At 47.0% G+C, this 19,690-nt stretch overlaps 1 protein-coding gene across 5 annotated transcripts in view; it reads left to right on the forward strand.

Annotated features, from left to right (window-relative positions):
- BBS9 (Bardet-Biedl syndrome 9) overlaps positions 1-19,690 on the forward strand; it is a 3,505,410-nt gene that overhangs the window by 1,633,227 nt on the left and 1,852,493 nt on the right. For all 5 annotated transcript variants that reach the window (XM_069613236.1, XM_069613237.1, XM_069613239.1 and 2 more), the window contains one exon: positions 18,284-18,424. In XM_069613236.1, the coding sequence (XP_069469337.1) occupies positions 18,284-18,424 (141 nt within the window). The remainder of the gene's footprint in view (positions 1-18,283; positions 18,425-19,690) is intronic.

The following is a 19,690-nucleotide window of genomic DNA, read 5'->3' on the forward strand; positions in this document are numbered from 1 at the left end:
TGTTTCTGGGAGCCGTGGCGTGTCTGGCCTCGCCGTAGGAGGAAAGGACAAAGGCCATCCTGGGCAAGGTGCAGTGTCTGCTGGCCACGGACGTGGCCAGGGTGAGGTCCATCAAGACCCTCCTCAGGATGATGTCCTCCTGCATATATCTCGTGCGCCTGTGCAGGCTTCGGATGCGCCCTCTGCAAGAGTTCCTCGACTCCCGCTGGATCCAAGCGACGGGCAGCTTTGAGGACAGGATCCCGCTTGACGAGACCTTCCGATGAGCGATCCGGTGGTGGGGCACCCGCGCTCATCTGACGGCGGGCACAGACTTTCAGACCCCATCCCACCAGATAACTGTGACGACGGATGTCTCCCTGGAAGGGTGGGGAGCGTACACCGGAGAACTTCATGCGAGAGGCCTTTCGCTTCCGAAGGACAAGACGCTCCACATCAAAATCCTGGAGCTCTGTGCAGTGTTCTGGGCCCTCAGGTCCTTTCTCCCGTCCCTCAAGGGCAAGGTGGTGAGAATCTTCATCGACAACACCACCACAACGTTCTACATCCGGAAGCAGGGAGGAACCAGATCCCCAGCCCTCTCCAAGGAAGCCCAGAATCTGTGGCATTGGGCCGTCGGCCAAGGGATGTTTCTGGTGCCCTTTCATCTGGCAGGGATAAAGAACACCATTGCCGACTCACTCAGCAGGGAGCTGCGCTCGTGCCACGAGTGGGAACTACTTCAGGATCAAGTGGATCGACTCTTCCGACGATGGGGAAAACCGCAGATCGACCTGTTCGCGACGGCGATGAACTCCAAGTGCCAGAGGTTCGCCAGCCGTTTCCCCAGCCGAGGAGCATGGGCGATGCTTTCTCGTTCCCCTGGGACGGCCTGTTCCTATATGCGTTCCCGCCGTTGCTGCTCCAACTTGTCAACCAGCTCAAGAGGTCCAGGTGCAGGATGATCCTAGTCTCACCTGCGTGGCCGAGGCAGATCTGGTTCCTGGACTTTCTGGACTTGTCAGCGTCCCCACCAGTCAAGCTGCCGACGGACGCGGATCTTCTCTCCAGACAAGGAGGCGCCATACTTCATCACGACCCGGAGTTGCTGAACTTGCAGGCCTGGCTCCTGCAGCACTAGAGTTTGGAGGGTACGATATCCCGGCTGACTGCAGAGAGGTCCTTGCAAAAGCCAGGGCGTCCTCAACTCTCAAGTGCTACGGACATAAGTGGAAGAGGTTCTCTGTCTGGTGCCGTGCACAGAAGATTAACCCTCTATGGATTACGGCCCCTCAAGTGCTGTCGTACCTACTGTTGCTTGTCAAGGCTGGACTGGCTCACGCCTCCATCGAGATACATCTGGCTGCGATCTCCCGATACACCAGAACCACAGGACGGGTGTCCTTGTGGTCCCATCACCTGGTGAAGGAATTTATGAGGGGACTGTTCCGATCGTTCCCGCCGGTGAAGGCCCCTGCCCCGGCGTTTGAACTCAACGTGCTGCTGACCAGGCTCATGGGGGCGCATTCGAGCCCCTGCATTCGGCACCATTGAAATTCCTGTCGTGGAACACTGCATTTCTTGTGGCCATCACCTCCGCACGGCAAGTGGGAGAGATCCAGGCCCTATCCTGCAAGCCTCCATACTTGACTTGACACTATGGTGGTGCTGAGGACGCACCCCTCTTTTGTGCCCAAGGTGCCGTCGGACTTCCACCTCAACGAGCCCTTGGTGTTACCTCTTTTCTTCCCGTCGCCTTCATCACCGGCCGAGAGGACTTTGCACTCGCCGAATGTGGCTAGAGCGCTGAAGTTCTAAGTGGACCGCACAAAGAGTTTTCGGAAGACATCACAGCTTTTTGTGAACTTTGGACCTGTGAACCAAGGGAAGGCTCTCTCTAAGGCTTCCATTTCCAGATGGCTCTCCGGCTGCATCACGCACTGTCATCAGTGGGCAAACCAACTGTTGCCTGGCCGTCCGAGAGCCCATTCGACCAGAGCTATCGCTGCTACCACAGCGTTCTTGTCTGGTGTGCCCCTGCTGGACATCTGCAGGGCTGCTATGTGGAGGTCGACGCACACCTTCACGAGATTCTACTGCGTTGACCGGGATTCCAGGGAGGAGTCCAGGGTCTGCCAAGCGGTGCTGCGCAACCTGTTCACCGAAGGTGAGCCTGGTGAGAAAGTAAGAACTGCTTTATGTTGAGTTTTGATGTAATGCTTAATGTTGAGCCTTTTTTCCACCTCCCATTGGTTGTGCATGTGTGTACTGCTGTGTATTCTTATATTCATGAGCATGTGAATCCATGCCAGACCCCATACTGGAGAAGGAACAAGCATGGGTCTGTCATGGATTCACATGCGAACCCTCCCACCTACCCCTCTACGGCTCTTCACTTGGTCATACTGTGACTTGCGTGCTACCAAATCTGAAGATGGCTGCGAGAGGCGGGGCTTAGGGAGAGGGCAGTCATTGGCTGAGGGCAGTATGTCCCAGAGACCAGTGATTGGTTACTACTGAGAAAGACAGATCAGAAACGAAACTGATACTGATTTTTTCTTTACCGAGGATTCCCGGCCTGACATAAATAACAAAATACGAGCATACATGTCAGTATATATTGCTTTACCTATTTGTTTAGGTGTGTAACAGTATTGTGTGTAGCCACTTACTTGGGGTCACTATACATGGTCCTTATTTCTGTAGTTGGTTCATGCTCGATGTTATGGGTGGGTAATGGGCACCTTGCAGGGCTTCAGAAGGTATCAGCAGATGCATCCATGTCTAAGAAAGAGGGAGGAAGGTAAAGAAAAAGGATACACGACTTGGTTTATATTAGGTCGTCACCCTTAGAGCAGTCCCAGAGTACCCGGCACCAGGTGGATGTACATATTATTGCCGCCAAACCCAGAGCATGTCTTAGCGGGCACTCGAAATTGGAAAAACGGCGAGGCTCACCAGAACGGGTTGTTGTTCCTGACCCTCTGACCCTCAGAAAAGAGTATTTCTGTTGTGTACCAGTGAAGGCGCCTCAAGGGCAGTTCACCCAAACGCAGAACGGGACCGCAAAAGGATGGAATCGAAGCCCGAACCCACGAGATGGGTTCAGATCATTGCACAGGGTGAAAAAAGCAGAGAAAAGATTTTATTTTAGGCCACGGATAAACTCATAGCCGAGCAGAAATTCATGCTCGTGAACAAGACGGGGGACGCCCTCTAACCATTCTCGAGGAAGGGTCAATGCGCTTACCTTATGTGCATCAATGGTGCTCCGATTCTCGCCGTGATTAACTGGCGCCAGAGTGAGACAGTACAATGTGTAGCTTCTATTAAAAAGATGGTGGGTGTCACATGACAGAAGTAATGCTTGCATTGTTGCGAGGTTGTCAAGTGATTAAGTTACAATTAAAGGGGAACAGACGCATACTGGTCTACCGCTGTTGTGAAGAGACATGTGCCGTATATCTCCGAAAAGATCAGCAAAAGCATCGGGCCACACGTCTTTATGCGTGCGGTTGTCAAAAAAACCTGTTTCTTTTCGCACATAAGAAGAGAGAGGGCAGGTTGAAGACAATGACAATGAAAAAAGGGGAACTCTAGACATTCGAATGTTTAGTGTAACCCTCATGATCTCAAAGTGGTGTGCAACGCCTCCCATACTGCTGTTACAGCACATGGAGTCCGACATGGCATGCTGTGGTACTGTCCTTTGCTCCTACAACAATGCAGTGCCAGTGAAGTCGGCACAGCTGGTGAGTTGGGGAGACTGATACCAAACCGGTCTGTGTTAAAGTCAGGGTTGCAAGCGACAACATTGTAAACAGAAACTAAGGAGAACAGTGTACGAAGCATATGTGGCAAGTGATGCAAGCACAGTTAAACCAGCAGATGAGTGATGGAACTTTGAAGCCAAGATACGATTCCATAGACAGTGTGGGCTGGCACCAAGTGGGTGCTCATTCGAAAGTCTGTTAGGTATCGAGCTGAAAAGTGGCAAAACCCTAGGCACATTTGAAAGTCTTTGATAGTTGATGAAATCGTGTTAGAAGTTGGTCCGAGCCCGGTGGAGTGAGATCAGCTAAAAGCTTTTTGTTAAAGCGAGTTTATGTAAAGTTATGAACATTGTGTTAAAAGGAATCTGAGCCCGACCGAGGGGGATCCTGGATCTGAGCCCGAATGAGGGTGAATCTGGGGTGAACCAAGAGTCACCCGAGAAAGAATACTTAACGCGAAATCAGATACATAAATAATGTACGAACGTTGTGTTGAAAGGATCTGATCCTGAATGAGGGATAGCTGAGGTGAATAACAAATCACCTAGAACGTTAAGTACTTGTGATCATCTGGAAAAAGGAAAATAACGTATTGTTTGTCTGTCGAAACAGGCCCTCTGAATGAAGAGTCTTTGAAAAGCAGAGATACTTGAGCACGGAAGGCCCTGATGCTAATGCTTGAACTATCCTCATGCTAGAGAAGTCAGAGACTGTGCTAAACTCGAGTGTACTGCCTTGTCCCGTGCTGAAATCGTTGGGAAGGGAGGCCAACCGCCTGAACATCCTGACATATCATTTTGTGAACACTGCTTTCTTTTTTGTAACATTGTTTCCCACACTATTTGTGTTTAGGGGTAGGGATTGGCAATAGGCTTATTATTATAGGCCCTTTTATTTTGACAAGACACTACAAGGACTGCGTTATTCTTTGATGGTCGTAGCTTGCTCCCATCTGTAGTTTTAGGCTTAGATAGGCGTTATTCAAACCCTTTTTGAAGTTAAATAGACATTCTTAAACTGTGGTCACTTGTCTCTGTCTTACTGTTGATACCATGCCATCCTTACAATGCACAGGGATGTTAATTGCCTTGTGCCATTACGTAAACTCTTGAAAGGTCATGGCAAAACGGTTTGGTTTCTTTCTGTTTTATTTCCGCTTTGGAGTTGATGCTTAGTCGCTCTGGACTCGGCTGCCACTCTAGGACTGACCAGTTGGAAAAGTAAAGGACCTTGGGATATTTATTTTTCAAGCAATCATTTTATCATTACATTGGTGCGGTATTGAAACTGGGGCATTTTAAAATTCAGATAACTGTAGCAGTGAATGTACTCATTTTGAGTTGCTGCCACCTGATTAGGTTGATATAATGCCAATATTGCATTTTTTCATATTGTAATATCTGGTTTTACCTTAGAAGTGTCAATCAATTAAAGCAAGTCCAATCCAGCAAGACCTGTGCAATCTTTAAAATCAAAGCTAGCAATAATGGAGGTGTTTCTGTATTTGCTCTGCACTTGCTTTTTGCACAGAAAAGCAGTGCATTTAAGATCCTTAAATTCAATTGCAAAATATAGCAGACAGAAAACCTTATTTCTCTGTGTAAGCAGTAGCTATATATCACCCTCGGAGAGGAGAGTACTCTTCTAAACGTCACTCTTTAACAGTCCTTCTCACACACGCAAGGTTTGGAGAGCCATACTTCTTATAATATGGCCCGTGCTATTATGCAATTTGACACTACCTTTGCACATACTTGACTTTCACACCCTTCCAAGCAGTGCTTTGAAAACAGCAAGCCTTTGCTTAAACCACTGTGGACATGTTTTCTTATAGGGCCACCTTCAAGACCCTATGCATCACTCACCGAGCAGTGCACAAGACCGGCCCAACGTGCCTACAAGAGAAGATGAAAACCCTACCTTCCATCTCGCACCCTAAGATCAAGCACTGCCCTCTTTCTAGTGATTATATCCTCTAACTCTGTCAGGATCGGAGGATCCGCCTTCTCAATCTTGGCCCCAACCCTGTGGAACTCGCTCCTCCAAATTTTGGCCTAGCTGTTCACATACGAACAATACCATGAACACCTCATTTTAATAATACGAAGCTGCACCCCAGGAAAACCTGCCTAGCTGTACACATGCGTCCTACACAGGCCTAACGCAGCCAGAACCCAGTCTTGGTGTCCATCCTCTAGACCACACATTTAACTGATATCAAATACCACACAACTAATGCTAGACTGCAGCTACCATCAGACAATTGCAATAGCTGCGCACATAATTGGTGCACCAAAGCACCCTATGACACCTTACTCTCTCCACTGACCTGGACTACAGTCCCTGAGGGCGTTCAACCCAGCAGTGCTTTGGGGTCATGCCCATGATTTATAGAGCGCTATATAAATGCCAAATAACATATAACATAACATAGTATCATTGCTGGCCTTATGCGCAAAGCAAACATGTGTATGTTCTTTTATGGGACTACAGGCATATATTGGTGCAGAAAGCATGGAAATGTATGGTCATACCCATCAGAGCGATTTTTTCATGAGTTACCCAAGAAAACCAATTACAAACTGTCTGGCTTTTTACCCAGTTGTTCACTTAAAGGTTGCTGTAAAATGCACCATTATTTTAGACCATTAGAAAATAAAAATTCCTTAGGGGTGTGTGGTGGGGGGGTGGGACACCCCATAACCACCTTTGTTTGATTCAGGCTATCTAGTTGCTATGCTCTGGAATATATGGGGGAAATATTTACACCCCTTAATTTAAAAAAGTCACCAGCCGTCACTGATATCCTGTCCCTATCATCATCTATCGACCTATCCCACCCCCCACATTCCCCTCGGCACGCTTAACTTTTTTTTCCATGACCTTTGCATTCCCTCTGAGGGCACTACCATAGTCATGGGGGACTTTAAACTCCCTACCCTCACCCCCTCCTGCTCAATTATTTTCTCTCAGGAAATTCCCTGGTTTCTCTCTAGAAGCAGCCCTCTCACACTCATGTACATTCTCTGGACCTTTTCAGCCAGCCTTGGAAGGCTTTCTCAGGCTTGGGTTCCCTTCCTAAGCCTACTTTCTTCCTCTCCGGTGTTCTTGCCCCCCTTATCTTGTTGGCAGCCCACCTCCTCCTTCTCCCCCTGCCCTCCTTCTTTCTTTTTATGTTCATCTGCCTTTCGAACTAGCTCCTTCCCTGCTGTTTTTGTGTGATGTTCTTGCTGTACCTCCTCTCTGGGTTTTCTACTTCTCGCCTCCTGCCATTCCTCCCTTCTCCTCTCCACCCCTCTTTTTCTGACTCCCTCTTTAGCTCCCCCTCTATTTTTTGCTGTTCACCTCCTTCTCTCCTCTCTCTCGCCTCCTCTTGTCTGCCTCCTCCTGTCATCTCTCTCCTCCTCCATTAAACCTTCTCTTCTCTTTCTCGTATCTGCCTCCTTGCCACTCTACCACGCTCTTTCTCTCCTTCCTCTCATTCTCTCCTCCTTCCTCTCATTTTCCTTCCTCTTCTTCTCCTCCTCTCTTTTCTACACTTCCCCTCAAATTCCTTGCTGCACTGCCACGCTCTTCTCTGCACTTTCTGCCTTGCTATCTGCTCTGCACTCTGACTTGGTTCTGTGGCACGCACGCGTATAATGGTTATGGTAAGACTGAACATCTTGGCGTTGAGAGCCTGCATGTCCTGGATACATAAGAATAAGTACTGTCCTTCTGACAGTGGGACTGTGGAGGACTTGCCACATTTTATGTTAACATGTAAGCTGTTGTTGGTTTTAAGGATGCAGGGGTTGCGTAGCCATTTTGTTCATAATAACGTTAGAACTATGTCGGAGGCAATGCAGTTTATCCTGTCTTGTATTGTTGGCTGCTTTGTTTCCAACTTATGTGAATATATTACCGACACTTTTAAGTGCCTGGGTAGGACATTTTAATTCACTACCAGAAATCCAGTTATTTGTACATTTTAATTGCTTGTGTGTCTCTGAGGTTTATATTCAAATTTAAAGTGTAATGTACAGTTGTATTTTATTGTAAAATGTATTTCGTGCAACATTGTAATGGTGAAAGTTGAATAAAGTCTTACTACTAATACTAATTTCCAAACCACCACACCTCCTTTTCACTGTGTTGCATTTATATATTTGTGTGTCGACAGGGCCATGGCTCAAGTGTGAGATTAGTGTCAGCTGTGTGTGAGTGATAAGTGTACATGCTTACTGGGTAGGTGTTGAAATAACTAGAAGTTCCCCAGTGGATCAGCATGACCTTCTGGACCCTCCATGGCTCCACTTACTAAAGGGATAAAGCATTTGTCCTCCATCTTGGATTCCATCAGCCTGGTCTCTGAGGCCAGAGAGTTTCCAAACTGCGGTTTCAGCTCCGTTATTACCTCTTTCTGAAACCTGCATTCTCCGCAGTTTGAGGTGAGCCATGCCATGGATGGAGAAAGTGTCTTACCTGTAAGACCTGTTCTCCAGCATCCGTATCTTTCATAGATTCACATGCTGTGAATATAACCCGTCTTCAGTCTGGGAATCTTCGGTTACTTTTTGATTCCCCTTGCCCCAGGCAAGAAGAACTTACATTGTGTAGCCTAGCACCCCTTGTTAAGGGTGCTTTTGGTTCCCACTAATGGGACCTCGAGTAGCCCTAGACTAGACCCTCCTCTTTCTCTTCCTCTCAGATTCTGACCCTGTGGTGATAGATGTTCATAGGGTGCAAGTGGGTTTACCTAATGGGGTGGAAGGAGGGCACATGCAAATCTATGAAAAATATCAATGCTGGAGAACAGGAGTTGCATGTAAGAAATGTTCTCCTTTCATAGATTCACATGCTGTGGATAGATTATGTAGTAGTATGCGGATACTGGGGGTGCATACAGGTAAAAACCCCAGCAGAACACCTTACAGCAAATCCATAGGATTGTTCCTTATTGGAATAGGTGCTGTAGGACTGCTCTCCCTGTACGCACTTCCTCAGCATGTTATTTCTCCAGGCAGTAGTGCTTTGTAAATGTATGCAGCACTGACCAGGTAGCCGCTTGGCAGATGTCTGTGATCGGGACCCCCCCCCCCCGACCGCATGATGTGATGCTACTGTAGCTCTCGTTGAATGCATGCAAAGGAGCCCAGGAGGGGCTTCCCTGCAGACCGGTGGCAGAAAACAATGGCTAACGAGTTCCACTTCGCTATGTTGTGGATGGATACAGCATGGCCTTTATTCGACGTGCCATATGCTACAAAGATTTACATTGACTTCCCGAAGGACTGTGTCCTGTCAATGTATTTAAAAAAAAATGTATTGAGTTTTCAAATTTAACATAATAAAAACTTAGCAAGCTAACCACCCCTATCCTTCCCACTTGCCCGCCATCCAAACTCCCCCCGCACACCCGTCCCTTCCCCCTTCTCCTCCCTCCTCAGAACACGGGTATAGACTTTATTCAACAGAAATCAAGAAATATCCAGTGACTGTAATTTTTGCAGACAGTATTGCTCCATATACTCTCCATGTAGAAAGTTCAAAATCGATGCCCATTCCACCGAGAACCTTGTTTGCTCGTCTTGAATCGCATATGTAACCCATTCCATGGACGTAAAATTCCAAAGTTTGTTGTACCAGACCCTGATATGCAGAGGGGGATCTTTGAGTTTCCATTTTTGAGCTACCACAAGCAATGTCACCATCTGGAGGATGTAATATGCTTTCCTTCTGTGTTTCGGCTGATGTCTATTGTCCTGTCTAGCCATGCCCAGAAGGCATTCACCCACTGGTTGCTCTGTTTTTAATATAAACATAGCTTGTATATTCCTATTTACTTTCTCCCAGAACGGTCGTAGTTGAAGACAGGACCACCAGACGTGTAGCCAGTCCCCCTTCCACTCACAATCTCTCCAACAGGAGTCGGGAATGCTCTCTGTCATTTTATGCATGCATTCAAAGGGTATAATGCCATTGGAACATCAATTTCAGCCAGAATTCCCTAATCTGAAGGGATCTAACCAGTCATGGGATATCTGACCATAGATTTACCCACATGTAGGTGTAAACATTAGTATTTTCTCCCATCTGGCTTGGTAGGCAGTATCGTCTGTGGGAATTCATCTGTTAAGAATTTGTATATATTTGAGATCTCGTGGCTTTCCCCCCGGGTTAGATGGCAGACATTTCTCGAATGGTGTGAAGGTATTCTGTGCAGCAGATCTATTTGGAGGGGCATAAGCCAGTGACAAACCTGAAAATATTTGAACCTCTGATTCTCCTGAAGCCCTAGATCTTCTTCGCGTAAGTTAAATGGTTTAATATTGTCCCTCAAAAGAATATCACAAAATTCTGTGCATCCCGCAGTTTTCCAGTGTGAAAATTAATTGGCTTCTGGACCTGGGGTAAATTGTGGGTTCGCAAAGAGAGGTGTAAAAGGGGAGGGCAATGTTGTGATATTATGTTATCTAATTGCTTGATCCCATGAATCTTCAACTACTTTTGTGATCACACTAAGGTGTATGTTTTGTGGCCTGTCCCGTCTCAGTAGCCATAGTTTTGGCCCACCATTGTCTTTTCTATCTGCCCCCATCTCCTACTTGTGTCTTCCCCCAAACCAATTTTGTATCACTCGCAACTGAACCGCCCTGGAGTATTCCTGAAAATGTGGGAAACCTACCCCCCTCTTTTTGGAGGGAGCATTAAAGTTAACAGCACTATGCTGGGAAATTTATTTTTCCAAATGAAATTGGATACTGTCTTATGAAGAGTATGGAAGAACGTGGTCGGAATCGGTATTGAGAGAGTTTGAAAAAAATAGAGAACCTGGTGCAAAATGACAACTTTGATAGTATTACTCTGCCCCAGCCATGACACTGAGAGTGGATTCCACGTCTGTAATTGTTTCTGGATACCCGCTAAGAGCAGCTGAAAATGTGCTAAATATAATTAGTCTTTGGATGATAGCTCAGGGGCAACGTGCGCGCCTTGGAAGTAAGACGACCCAGAGCAACACAGGTTTCGATCCCCGGGTCCACGCTTAAAAACCTCTGGGTATTAAGCGTGTTATAAATAACCAATCATATCATATCAAGTGTGCGTGTAATAGTCACCCCTAGATTTTTAATACCTTTGGGGACCCAGCGAAGTTGTCGCCTCTTTAGCCTTTATTAATTTCTTATTCGGCCAGCCGGTTTAAAATTTCAGATTTTGTAATATTGATTTTCACTCGGGCACAGCACCAAACCTTTACAATTCATGGAGTGTCGCTGGGAGTGAAATTATCAGGTTAATAACTGAGAAGCATGTTGTCACGACCCTCGCCCAAAACCCCCTCTGGCAAACCCATTCAAAAGCCCTCATGGGGCCAGTCCTGGCGCCTATGGCGACAGGCTCGTACACCATGAAAAACAATGTGCTTGGGAACTACTTTATTGTATTGTCGGCCAACATGGAGGCATCCACATAGCTTGGTTACTAATAACCAAGCTATGTGGTCTAGTGTTTTGGGTGTGGTAGCCTAGAGACTACTTTACCTGGACTATTTTGTTGTGGGTATTTAAACCACACCCGAGCAAGACAACACGCTTCGCATTACTTTGCAGCTTGCAACGTGACGCTCACCATGTCCAGCTATTCCTTCGAACCTCGGAGAAGCAGAACCTGCAAGGAGACAAAAGGAACATCATTAGCAGCAACATCTTACCTGTAGTCTTCATCTTTAAACACTCGCAGCTACTGAGAACAGCTTCCTCGAATCTGCATGCCTCCCGGACAGAACGACCTGAAAGAGGAAGATAGAGGCAACATTAAAGAAAGCAGTAGAGACATTTACAAATTACGAACTGCTCAAAGGGCAGCTACTGAGAACAGCTTCCTCGAATCTGCATGCCTCCCGGACAGAACGACCTGAAAGAGGAAGATAGAGGCAACATTAAAGAAAGCAGTAGAGACATTTACAAATTAGGAACTGCTCAAAGGGCTTACCTGGCTGGTTGCCTCTCGGCTGGCACCACTCTGGACATTCCACTCACGCTGAAGAACACCGCAACCTACAAGGAAGGAAAACGCAGGTTAGCAAAGGCAAGACTTCGCAGCGCTGCCCGCATCATAGCGCTCTTAATGCGCCATCATTTACCAGCGGGGCGCAACCAAGCCAGTTCGCCGCGCTGAAGCTCCGCATACTTAAGGGAGAAAAGAGACATTTTAAGCAAAGAAAGGCATGCAGGATAGCAACAAAACTAAAGAACAGCAATAAGACCTACCTGAACAATATCAACGGGCCGGTGTCAGTGAAGCAACTGGACCACACTCGCCCATGAAAGACAAGGTGCCCCAGCAAAGAAGGCAGGATGGAGAGCACGCCTAATTCTACCACAAGGCAGAACCTTCCCCGCAGACCACATCAGGGCAAAGCTGAGAAGCATACCAGCGAATAACCCGGCTGGGTGGCGTCCCTGTGGATACCAGGTGAGCGTAACACATGTCCTCTGCATAGGCCATCAGCTTGTGGGTGTCACCTCCAAATGGTATTCCCTCAATTGCCTCTGATCGACGCAGTTGTGATAGTAGACGTTTTAAGTGTAACGCGTGAATGAGAGGGAAGAGGGAGCATACTTGTTTTTTTGCCCCTTTGAAGAGAGACAGAGTGGGAAAGATGACCATTTATTAATAATCTGGCCATGGGGTTGATATAGTTAGCGTGTATCATGGTTATACATTTAGGGCGGAAGCCCATTGCTTACAGGGTATTGAAGAGAAAAGACCACTTGACCCTGTCAAATGCTTTTTCTTCGTCCAGCGACACGAAAACTGCTGCATCCCCTTTCTTAGCCACCTTTTCCAGCAGATGGCATGCTCTTGTGATATCGTGGGTTTGGCGATTTATTTATTTATTTTTCTTTCTTTTTCTTTTTTTTTTATAAACCCTGTTTGGTCAGGGTGAATTATTGTGGGCATTACATTTTCCAGTCGATTCGCAAGAATGTTAGTGCAGATCTTTGCATCTATGTTCACAAGCGCAATTGGGTGATATGAACCACATTTATTCAGATCTTTCCCTGGTTTAGCGAAGATAATTATTTTGGCTTCTTCTATGGAGGCAGTTATTTATCTGGCGGTGCCAAATGAGTTGAAGAGGTCTGTTCATTTGGGGGCTAGAATCTGACTGATTTTTGTTTTTATAGAAGGAAGCTGGATACCTGTCCGGGCCCGGCAATTTATTTACCGGCAACTTCGCTATCACATGAAGAGCCTCCTCCCAGGCGATATCGTTCTCTAGCTTCTCTTTGTCTGAGGCAGGGATCACATTTAATGGGATTGCCTGTAGATACTTGTGTTGAGAAATTTGGTCAGGGTCGTCGGACTTATACAGGGCAGAGTAATAAGACTGATATTGTGTGGCAATGTTTTCTGTCGTCATCCTTTTTCTTGTAGTCTTCCACCCCCAGTATTGTTTGGGGCGCGTTTATCTGTATCAATTGCCTTGCACATAACCTGTCAGCTTTGTTTGCCTTAATATAATAATTCTGTTTTAGGTAAATTAGGCTTTTTTTGGCTTGTTTCGCATGGAGGAGGTCCAATTTACCCTTTGCATTCCTATATAACCTATGGAGCCCCGGACTGGGCTCTGTCTCGATCCGTTTCAGTGTATCTTTAACTTCAGTTTCTAGGACTAGTTCTGTCTTTCTTTGAAGTTTCCCCATGTACTTCTGTTGCTACGAGCTCCCCTCTCAATGTAGCTTTAAAAGGATCCCAGACTACTGCCATGTCTATTTCCCCGCTAGTGTTAATGTTGAAGTGTTCTATGATTTTGCATTCAGTTGTCACAAATGACCTGGTCCCTCAATAACACCCTCAGGAATTTCCAGCTCCATATTTTGGGTTGCTGTCTGGGGAGTTTAAGGTCAACGCATTCCAATTTGCCTATAAGTGTGGTTGAGGCCCAGAAGTAATCAATTCTACAGAGGGTTTATGTACTTGGGAGTAGTGAATATAAGCTAATTCCTTACCCTTCAAAGTGGTCCAGAAATCTCTAAGTGTCAGTTGTTCAAATTCAGTTTTGAGGGCATGTGTTGGCAGAGGTTGAGCGTATTTTGATTTAGAACTTCTATCCCCAAGAGGATCCCATGCGATGTTTAGATCTCCCATCAAAATTATTTCGGCTTTGATAACAATGTTCTAGGTTCAAGAGGACCGTTTTGGGAAACACCTCTTGGCCAGAGTTTGGGGCCTATATGGATGCCAGTGTTAGAGGTCTGAGTTGTATTAGGAGGAAGAGATAGCTGCCCTCTTTGTCAACATTTGTCTTCAGGATTGATACCTGGGTACCTGCCCTAAAGGCGAGAAGTTCCCCTGCTGTTTTCCCCTTGGTGTTTGCCTGTATAATTGTTGGGTAATGTCTTATCTTTACCCTGTGACGATCTTGGGTTATGATGTGCGTTTCTTGTAGTGCAATTAGATTAGAGTGATGTGTGGAAAGAAGGTGTTCAATTTTCCTCCTTTTGAGTGGGGTATTTAGGCCCCTAAAGTTAAGTGTAATGTGCCGAAATGTAGGTCCCTTTCATGGAATTCATGCTTATGAATATGCTAGTCAGAGGCATCATTTTGAAAGCTTTTAGTGGGTCCCCGTGTATTACCCTATTCCCCCCCAACTGTTCCCCACACATTTCTACTAATCACTATCCCCTCTCCCCTCCTAATCCGTCCCCCCCTGGTGTAGACCACCTTAGCTAGTCTTTCCTCTGACTCAGTCCTCAGTGGTGGCCTACTGCTAGAGCCGGGGATTTGTGTGGAGCAACCTAAAGCCCCATCCATAGATATTTAATGGATTCCGAAATGAGCATTCCACGTAACCCTGCTTTACTTAGAAAGGTATACCAGCTCGGTCGACACTATGTTACCTCAATCAGCCGTATCGTCATTTTTTCAGATATGTCCTTGGCTGCCAGGGTGCCTGATGTTGATTGGTTCGGAGGGCCTTTCTGACTTTTCCTGCAGCCTTGTTCTATAGTTATACATTTCCAGTGTCAGGGGACCCCGGGGTGTATGATTGGGCTGAGTTTGGGCCAGGATGTTCGTCCAGCTCAATCTGCAAAAGCCAGGCCTCTTCCTCCTTTGTTGTCTCCCGGTGCTGTCTACCTTTCCAACTAAACAGGAGGCTGAACGAGAAACTGCATCTCCAAGTTATCTTTTTGTATTGCAAGTGAACCAGCAGCCCACGCATATCCTTTCGCTTTTGCAGCGTAAACTGGGAAATGTCTTGGAAAAGTGGAATTTTATTGCTGTTGTATGAGATCAGTGCAGCCTTTCTCGCAGCCCTAAAGATCTGCTCCTTTTGTAGATAGCATGCTAGTGTGGCCAAGGTGTCTCTGGGAAGTGCATCCAGGTCTTGGCCCCACTCTGTGAATCCTGTCTATTGGGATGTCCATCTCTCCTTCTGCATTCAAAAGATCCCTGAAAATACCCGTCACTTCATCTTTTAAGTCTGTGTTCTGCACCGTTTCTGCAAGATTTCTTAAATGGATGTTGGATGTCTGCGTCCTATTTTCTAGATCCTGGCAGTGCAAATCGATGTTGTGCATTGTTCTGGCCAGGTGTTCAAGCAATTCATCCAACTTAGTGGCGTCAAGGGCCAGGTTATGTAGCTCCTTTTTGTTAGTGTTGGTTCTTTCCTCATGAGAAGCAATGTCTTTTCTGATGTCCGCAATCTGAGTTCAAACGTGGCCCCTCAGATATTAACCAACAGCTACGGATTGGGTTTGCTTTAGAGGTGGGCTGCTGTGTGGGCTTCCTCGTTGTCCTTTTCGCCCTGCTTCCTGGCATTGACTGCTTGCTCCTTAGGAGGGTCACTGTAACCCTTTATTGGATCAGATTGCTTATTAAAGAGCATGCCCCCGTGTTGATCCAGTGTCCTACTTTGCTGCACGCTCAACACGCTGCTAAGTTTGTCCTATATGGGTGATATCCTTCACAATTTGCTCTCCCCGGTGCCCAGATGTTTACCAAGCCGCAGGGCACATGCCTCGGTGGATCCCGACACCCTCAAGGGACAGGGGAGAAGGGGAGAAAGAAGCCACAGATCCTGCGTGCGCTCTGACTGGTGCGGGATCCAACTGGGGGTCTAGATGTCGCTGGGCTACTTCCCTGATGCTCACCTTTTGATTGTGTGGGGGCAGTCTCCCCTTCAGCCCTGTCTGATCACTGCAAATCACTGTCTGAGAGGCCTGCGCCAGTATGCTCCCCTATTGTCCACGCTTAATGTGGGGTGTAGGATTATTTGTGGGCCTCAGGGACTCTGTCAGGTCTCTAATGTGCTTTCCCCCTTGTGTTGAGCTACGCCCTGGGGCGGAGGAATCAGCTGATGAGGAGATGCAGGATCAGGTGCTGGCCGCTACAGCCACCAGCACCCACCAGATAAGGGCTTGCTGCTTCCCCTAGCCACCGTCAACCTGCGTGCTGTGCTTCTCTGCCCCTCTTGTCTGCTTATTGAAGGAGTCTTGAACTGCGCAGCTGGTGCATCGGCGAGGATCTTCCCTTTTTTCTCTATGCTTTTACTTTTGAGGAGTGCAGGCGCCTCGCCACCGGCTTTCCGGGGTTATGTTGGCTATTAGTGGAGCTCTGACCGGACTTTGCTTTTTATATGCCGAGGTGGGCTTCTTTTGGGGACGGAGCTCAATTGACAGTGACTGCACTAGGAGGTGGCCATCTTGGAATCCAATGCAGCATTTTAACGCTTGCTTCTGGTTAAGTAAGTGCAATGCCACCTCTCCCGGTGACGAAGGCTTGCTGAAGAAAACTGGCAAGGCTATCGTGGAATTTTTGTGAAAGTCTGTGGGGACTTTGGGAACAAATCGCAGGTTTGTCATGAGGAGACCCTGTCCTTCTGGAAACGCAGATAGGTGTTGGTTAACTACAAGGGCTTGCAGCTCTGACACCCTCCTAGCTGACGTAATAGCCACTTTCCACAACGGCTATCTTAGTGGTGCAGATGCCATAGGTTCAAACGGTTTCCTCATGAGCCCTGACAGTACGGTGTTGAGGCTCCATTCCGGCGATATTAGTTATACTGGTGGAAAACCTTTGAAAAGGCTGTTTGTGAAAATTCGTTATGAGCCTGTGTCTGTAGAGGGAAACGCTTTTCTCCCTTCTCGTGTACCTAGAGATTGCCGCCAAATGCACTTTAATAGAATTGTGGGCCAGGCCCTGTTTGGCCAGGCCCAGAAGGTATGGCAGTACCTCATCTGGAGTCACCGGGAAAGTATTCAGCCTTTCCTGGTGTTCCACGCATTGGGTTTCGCACTGCCTGCAAAATCGCTTCGACTTGACTTGTTGGTGGCAGGGGCTCTCACTACCTCTAGGATTTGTCTGCAGTCCTGTGATATGTTTAGGCATCTGAACTCTGTGAATTCAGGAGCCACGCCGTTAGACGGAGTGATTGGAGGTCGTGGTGTAGAATTTTCCCCTTGCCTTGTGTTCTGATGTCTGGTCGAATGCTGAGTCGGATGGGTTTGTCCCTGGAGAGCTTTACCACATCGGAGTACCAGGTCTGAAGAGGCCAGTCTGGTGCAATAAGAATTACCTTGCATGTGTGCCGCTCAATCGTCTGTATGGTCCTGTGCAGGATCGGGAACAGCAGGAATGCGTATGCGACGAGGCCCTCCCATGGAAAAGAGAAGGCGTTTCCCATTGAGCCCTTTTGGGGCATCCTGCTGGCATAATTGGTACACTTTTTGTTGTGTATTGTGGCTAACGGGTCCACTGTTGGCTGACCCCAGTGCTGTAATAACGACTGCAGCATCGGAAAAAGTCGAGCTCCCATTGGTGGTTTTGGGACACTTGCCAGCTGAGGATGTCCGCTGTCTGATTTTGGATCCACGGTAGGTGGAATGCCTGAATGCTGATCCCAAGGGTAATGGCCCAGCGCCAGGTCAGTTGAGCTTCCTTGGACAATGTCCTCGATCTGGTTCCTCTTTGCTTTGGCAGATAATACATTGTGGTGGTGTTGTCTGTGAGGACTTTGACCATCCAGTTCTTCAAGATTGGGAAGAATGACTTGAGCGCCCAGCAAACCGCTCTGAGTTCGAGCACATTTCTATGCAGTGATGTCTCCCGCTCCGGGAGAGCAGTTTGGTTTCGTCTATAGTGTCTGTTATTAGCGTTTTGCCGGGTGTTAGATCCTGAAACTTTGTCTTGTCAGTTTCAAACGAAATCTGAAAACCATTCACTTTGAATAACTGCACACCCCTATGTGCTCACCCTTGGAATTCCTCTAGCCTTTTCATGTGTTTTTTGTTGTTTGTCTGTTGCAGCGCTCACATGCCTCAGGGCTCTCGTTCCAGCACTTTACAAAAAAAATACAAATAAGTTGGCCAGAAGGGTATGGGCTGACATTCCTTTTGTAACCTTTGTATTGTGTAAATCAGACCTAGTACGTGTTTGCATACCGAGTTGTGTTATTGTTGACAGCCCCACTGTATATCGTAAATGTCTAAACCGTTGCCCATTGATGGATCTGAGTAATGACATCCATGTTTCTATTTCAGGTGTGCCAAGGGTAGTACAATGTAAATTCCTTCTCCCGCTGAAGTTAGTTTGCTTTCCGGTCCAGCCTTTGAAAAATGCAAACCACAAGCTAACCATTGATACCAACAAACCTCCAGTCAGTCTTTCTAGCCTATTCCCAGGTAAGTCTGCTCTTGAGTCGTGAGCTGGTTTATGTATTTATTTATTTTTACATGTATTAAGTGCTCTAAACTAGGGGGCATCAAGGCACTAGTTGTAGACAGTAGTATTGATTAGGTGCTTATAGAACAGTGGGTACATGAGAACAGATCAGATGGTTGTCCCTCAGAGGAAAAGAGTAGTCTTAAGGTGTTTCTTGAAGATTCAGTAAGATTGTTCGGATCGCAATGATAGAGGGAAGGAGTTCTAATTCTTGGCAGCGATGAACGGGAAACTGGCACCCCCGATCACTTCCTCCTGAATCTTCGGATGGTAAATTGGTGGGAGTAGGGGGAACATGTGGGTCTAGATTGAGCTTTGGTGAATATGGTACCTCAGGGTAGAGTTTGAGAGACATTTGTCATTGATGGCAAGGGTCTTAAAGATAATGTGCTCACAAATAGGTTACCAGTGAGCATTTCTTCTTGCAGTGGACATGTGTTCCCTCTTTGGTATATATTATTGCTGCACTGAGAGTGTTATTTGGAATCATTTGTAGTTTATTGTTGTTGCTGCTTGCAGAAGTCCCAGCAAATAGGGCATTCCACCATTCCACATCAGGGCTACACTGCTTTTGTGTGCCCCTTGATGAATTAACATGCTGTTTGCCTAAAATCGCAACTAGCTCTCCCCCTTTGCTGTCAGAAAGTGGCCACTTTGGGTTTTGTACCTGTTCTGCTAAAAATAAAAATAAAACGATCTTAGCCGTGCCCATTGGCTACTTTGTGCTTTCATTCTGATCTGCTAAAATTGTACTATCTGTGTGCACTACCCTCTGTCTCTGCCCTTGTGCTCCCCCTCCCTCCTTGTGCTGAAGTACTTTCAGACTGGTAAGTGTCCTCCTCACCACTACCGCTAGCTATTTGTTTATCTCTCCTATTTTATCTTACTGCTTCACTGTCTCCTATCCTTCTCCATCACTAGAACTGGTTGGAAGAAACTTAAGGAGGAGATACTGGGCTCCACCCCAGTCCTTCCTATCGCAGACACCTATGTCACGGGTTGCGCCAGAGAGACTCTCACTGACCTTCTTTTCTTCGTTAACGCACATGACCTTTGGACTTGCTACTTGGTCGGCTTTCTCTCTCCTATCGCCTCGTCTCGCCTCTTCTCCCATTAATGGTGTCACTCGTTGGGAGGTTCTTCTGGACCTCTTTGCCATTTCCAGAGTCATCATTAGTGTCTGCTTCAACTAAACCATCATGGTTCGGGGTCCTCAACCCACCATC

Source organism: Ambystoma mexicanum, chromosome 5p (assembly GCF_040938575.1).
Source record: "Ambystoma mexicanum isolate Mex_15411 chromosome 5p, UKY_AmexF1_1, whole genome shotgun sequence".
Classification (NCBI taxonomy): domain Eukaryota; kingdom Metazoa; phylum Chordata; class Amphibia; order Caudata; family Ambystomatidae; genus Ambystoma; species Ambystoma mexicanum.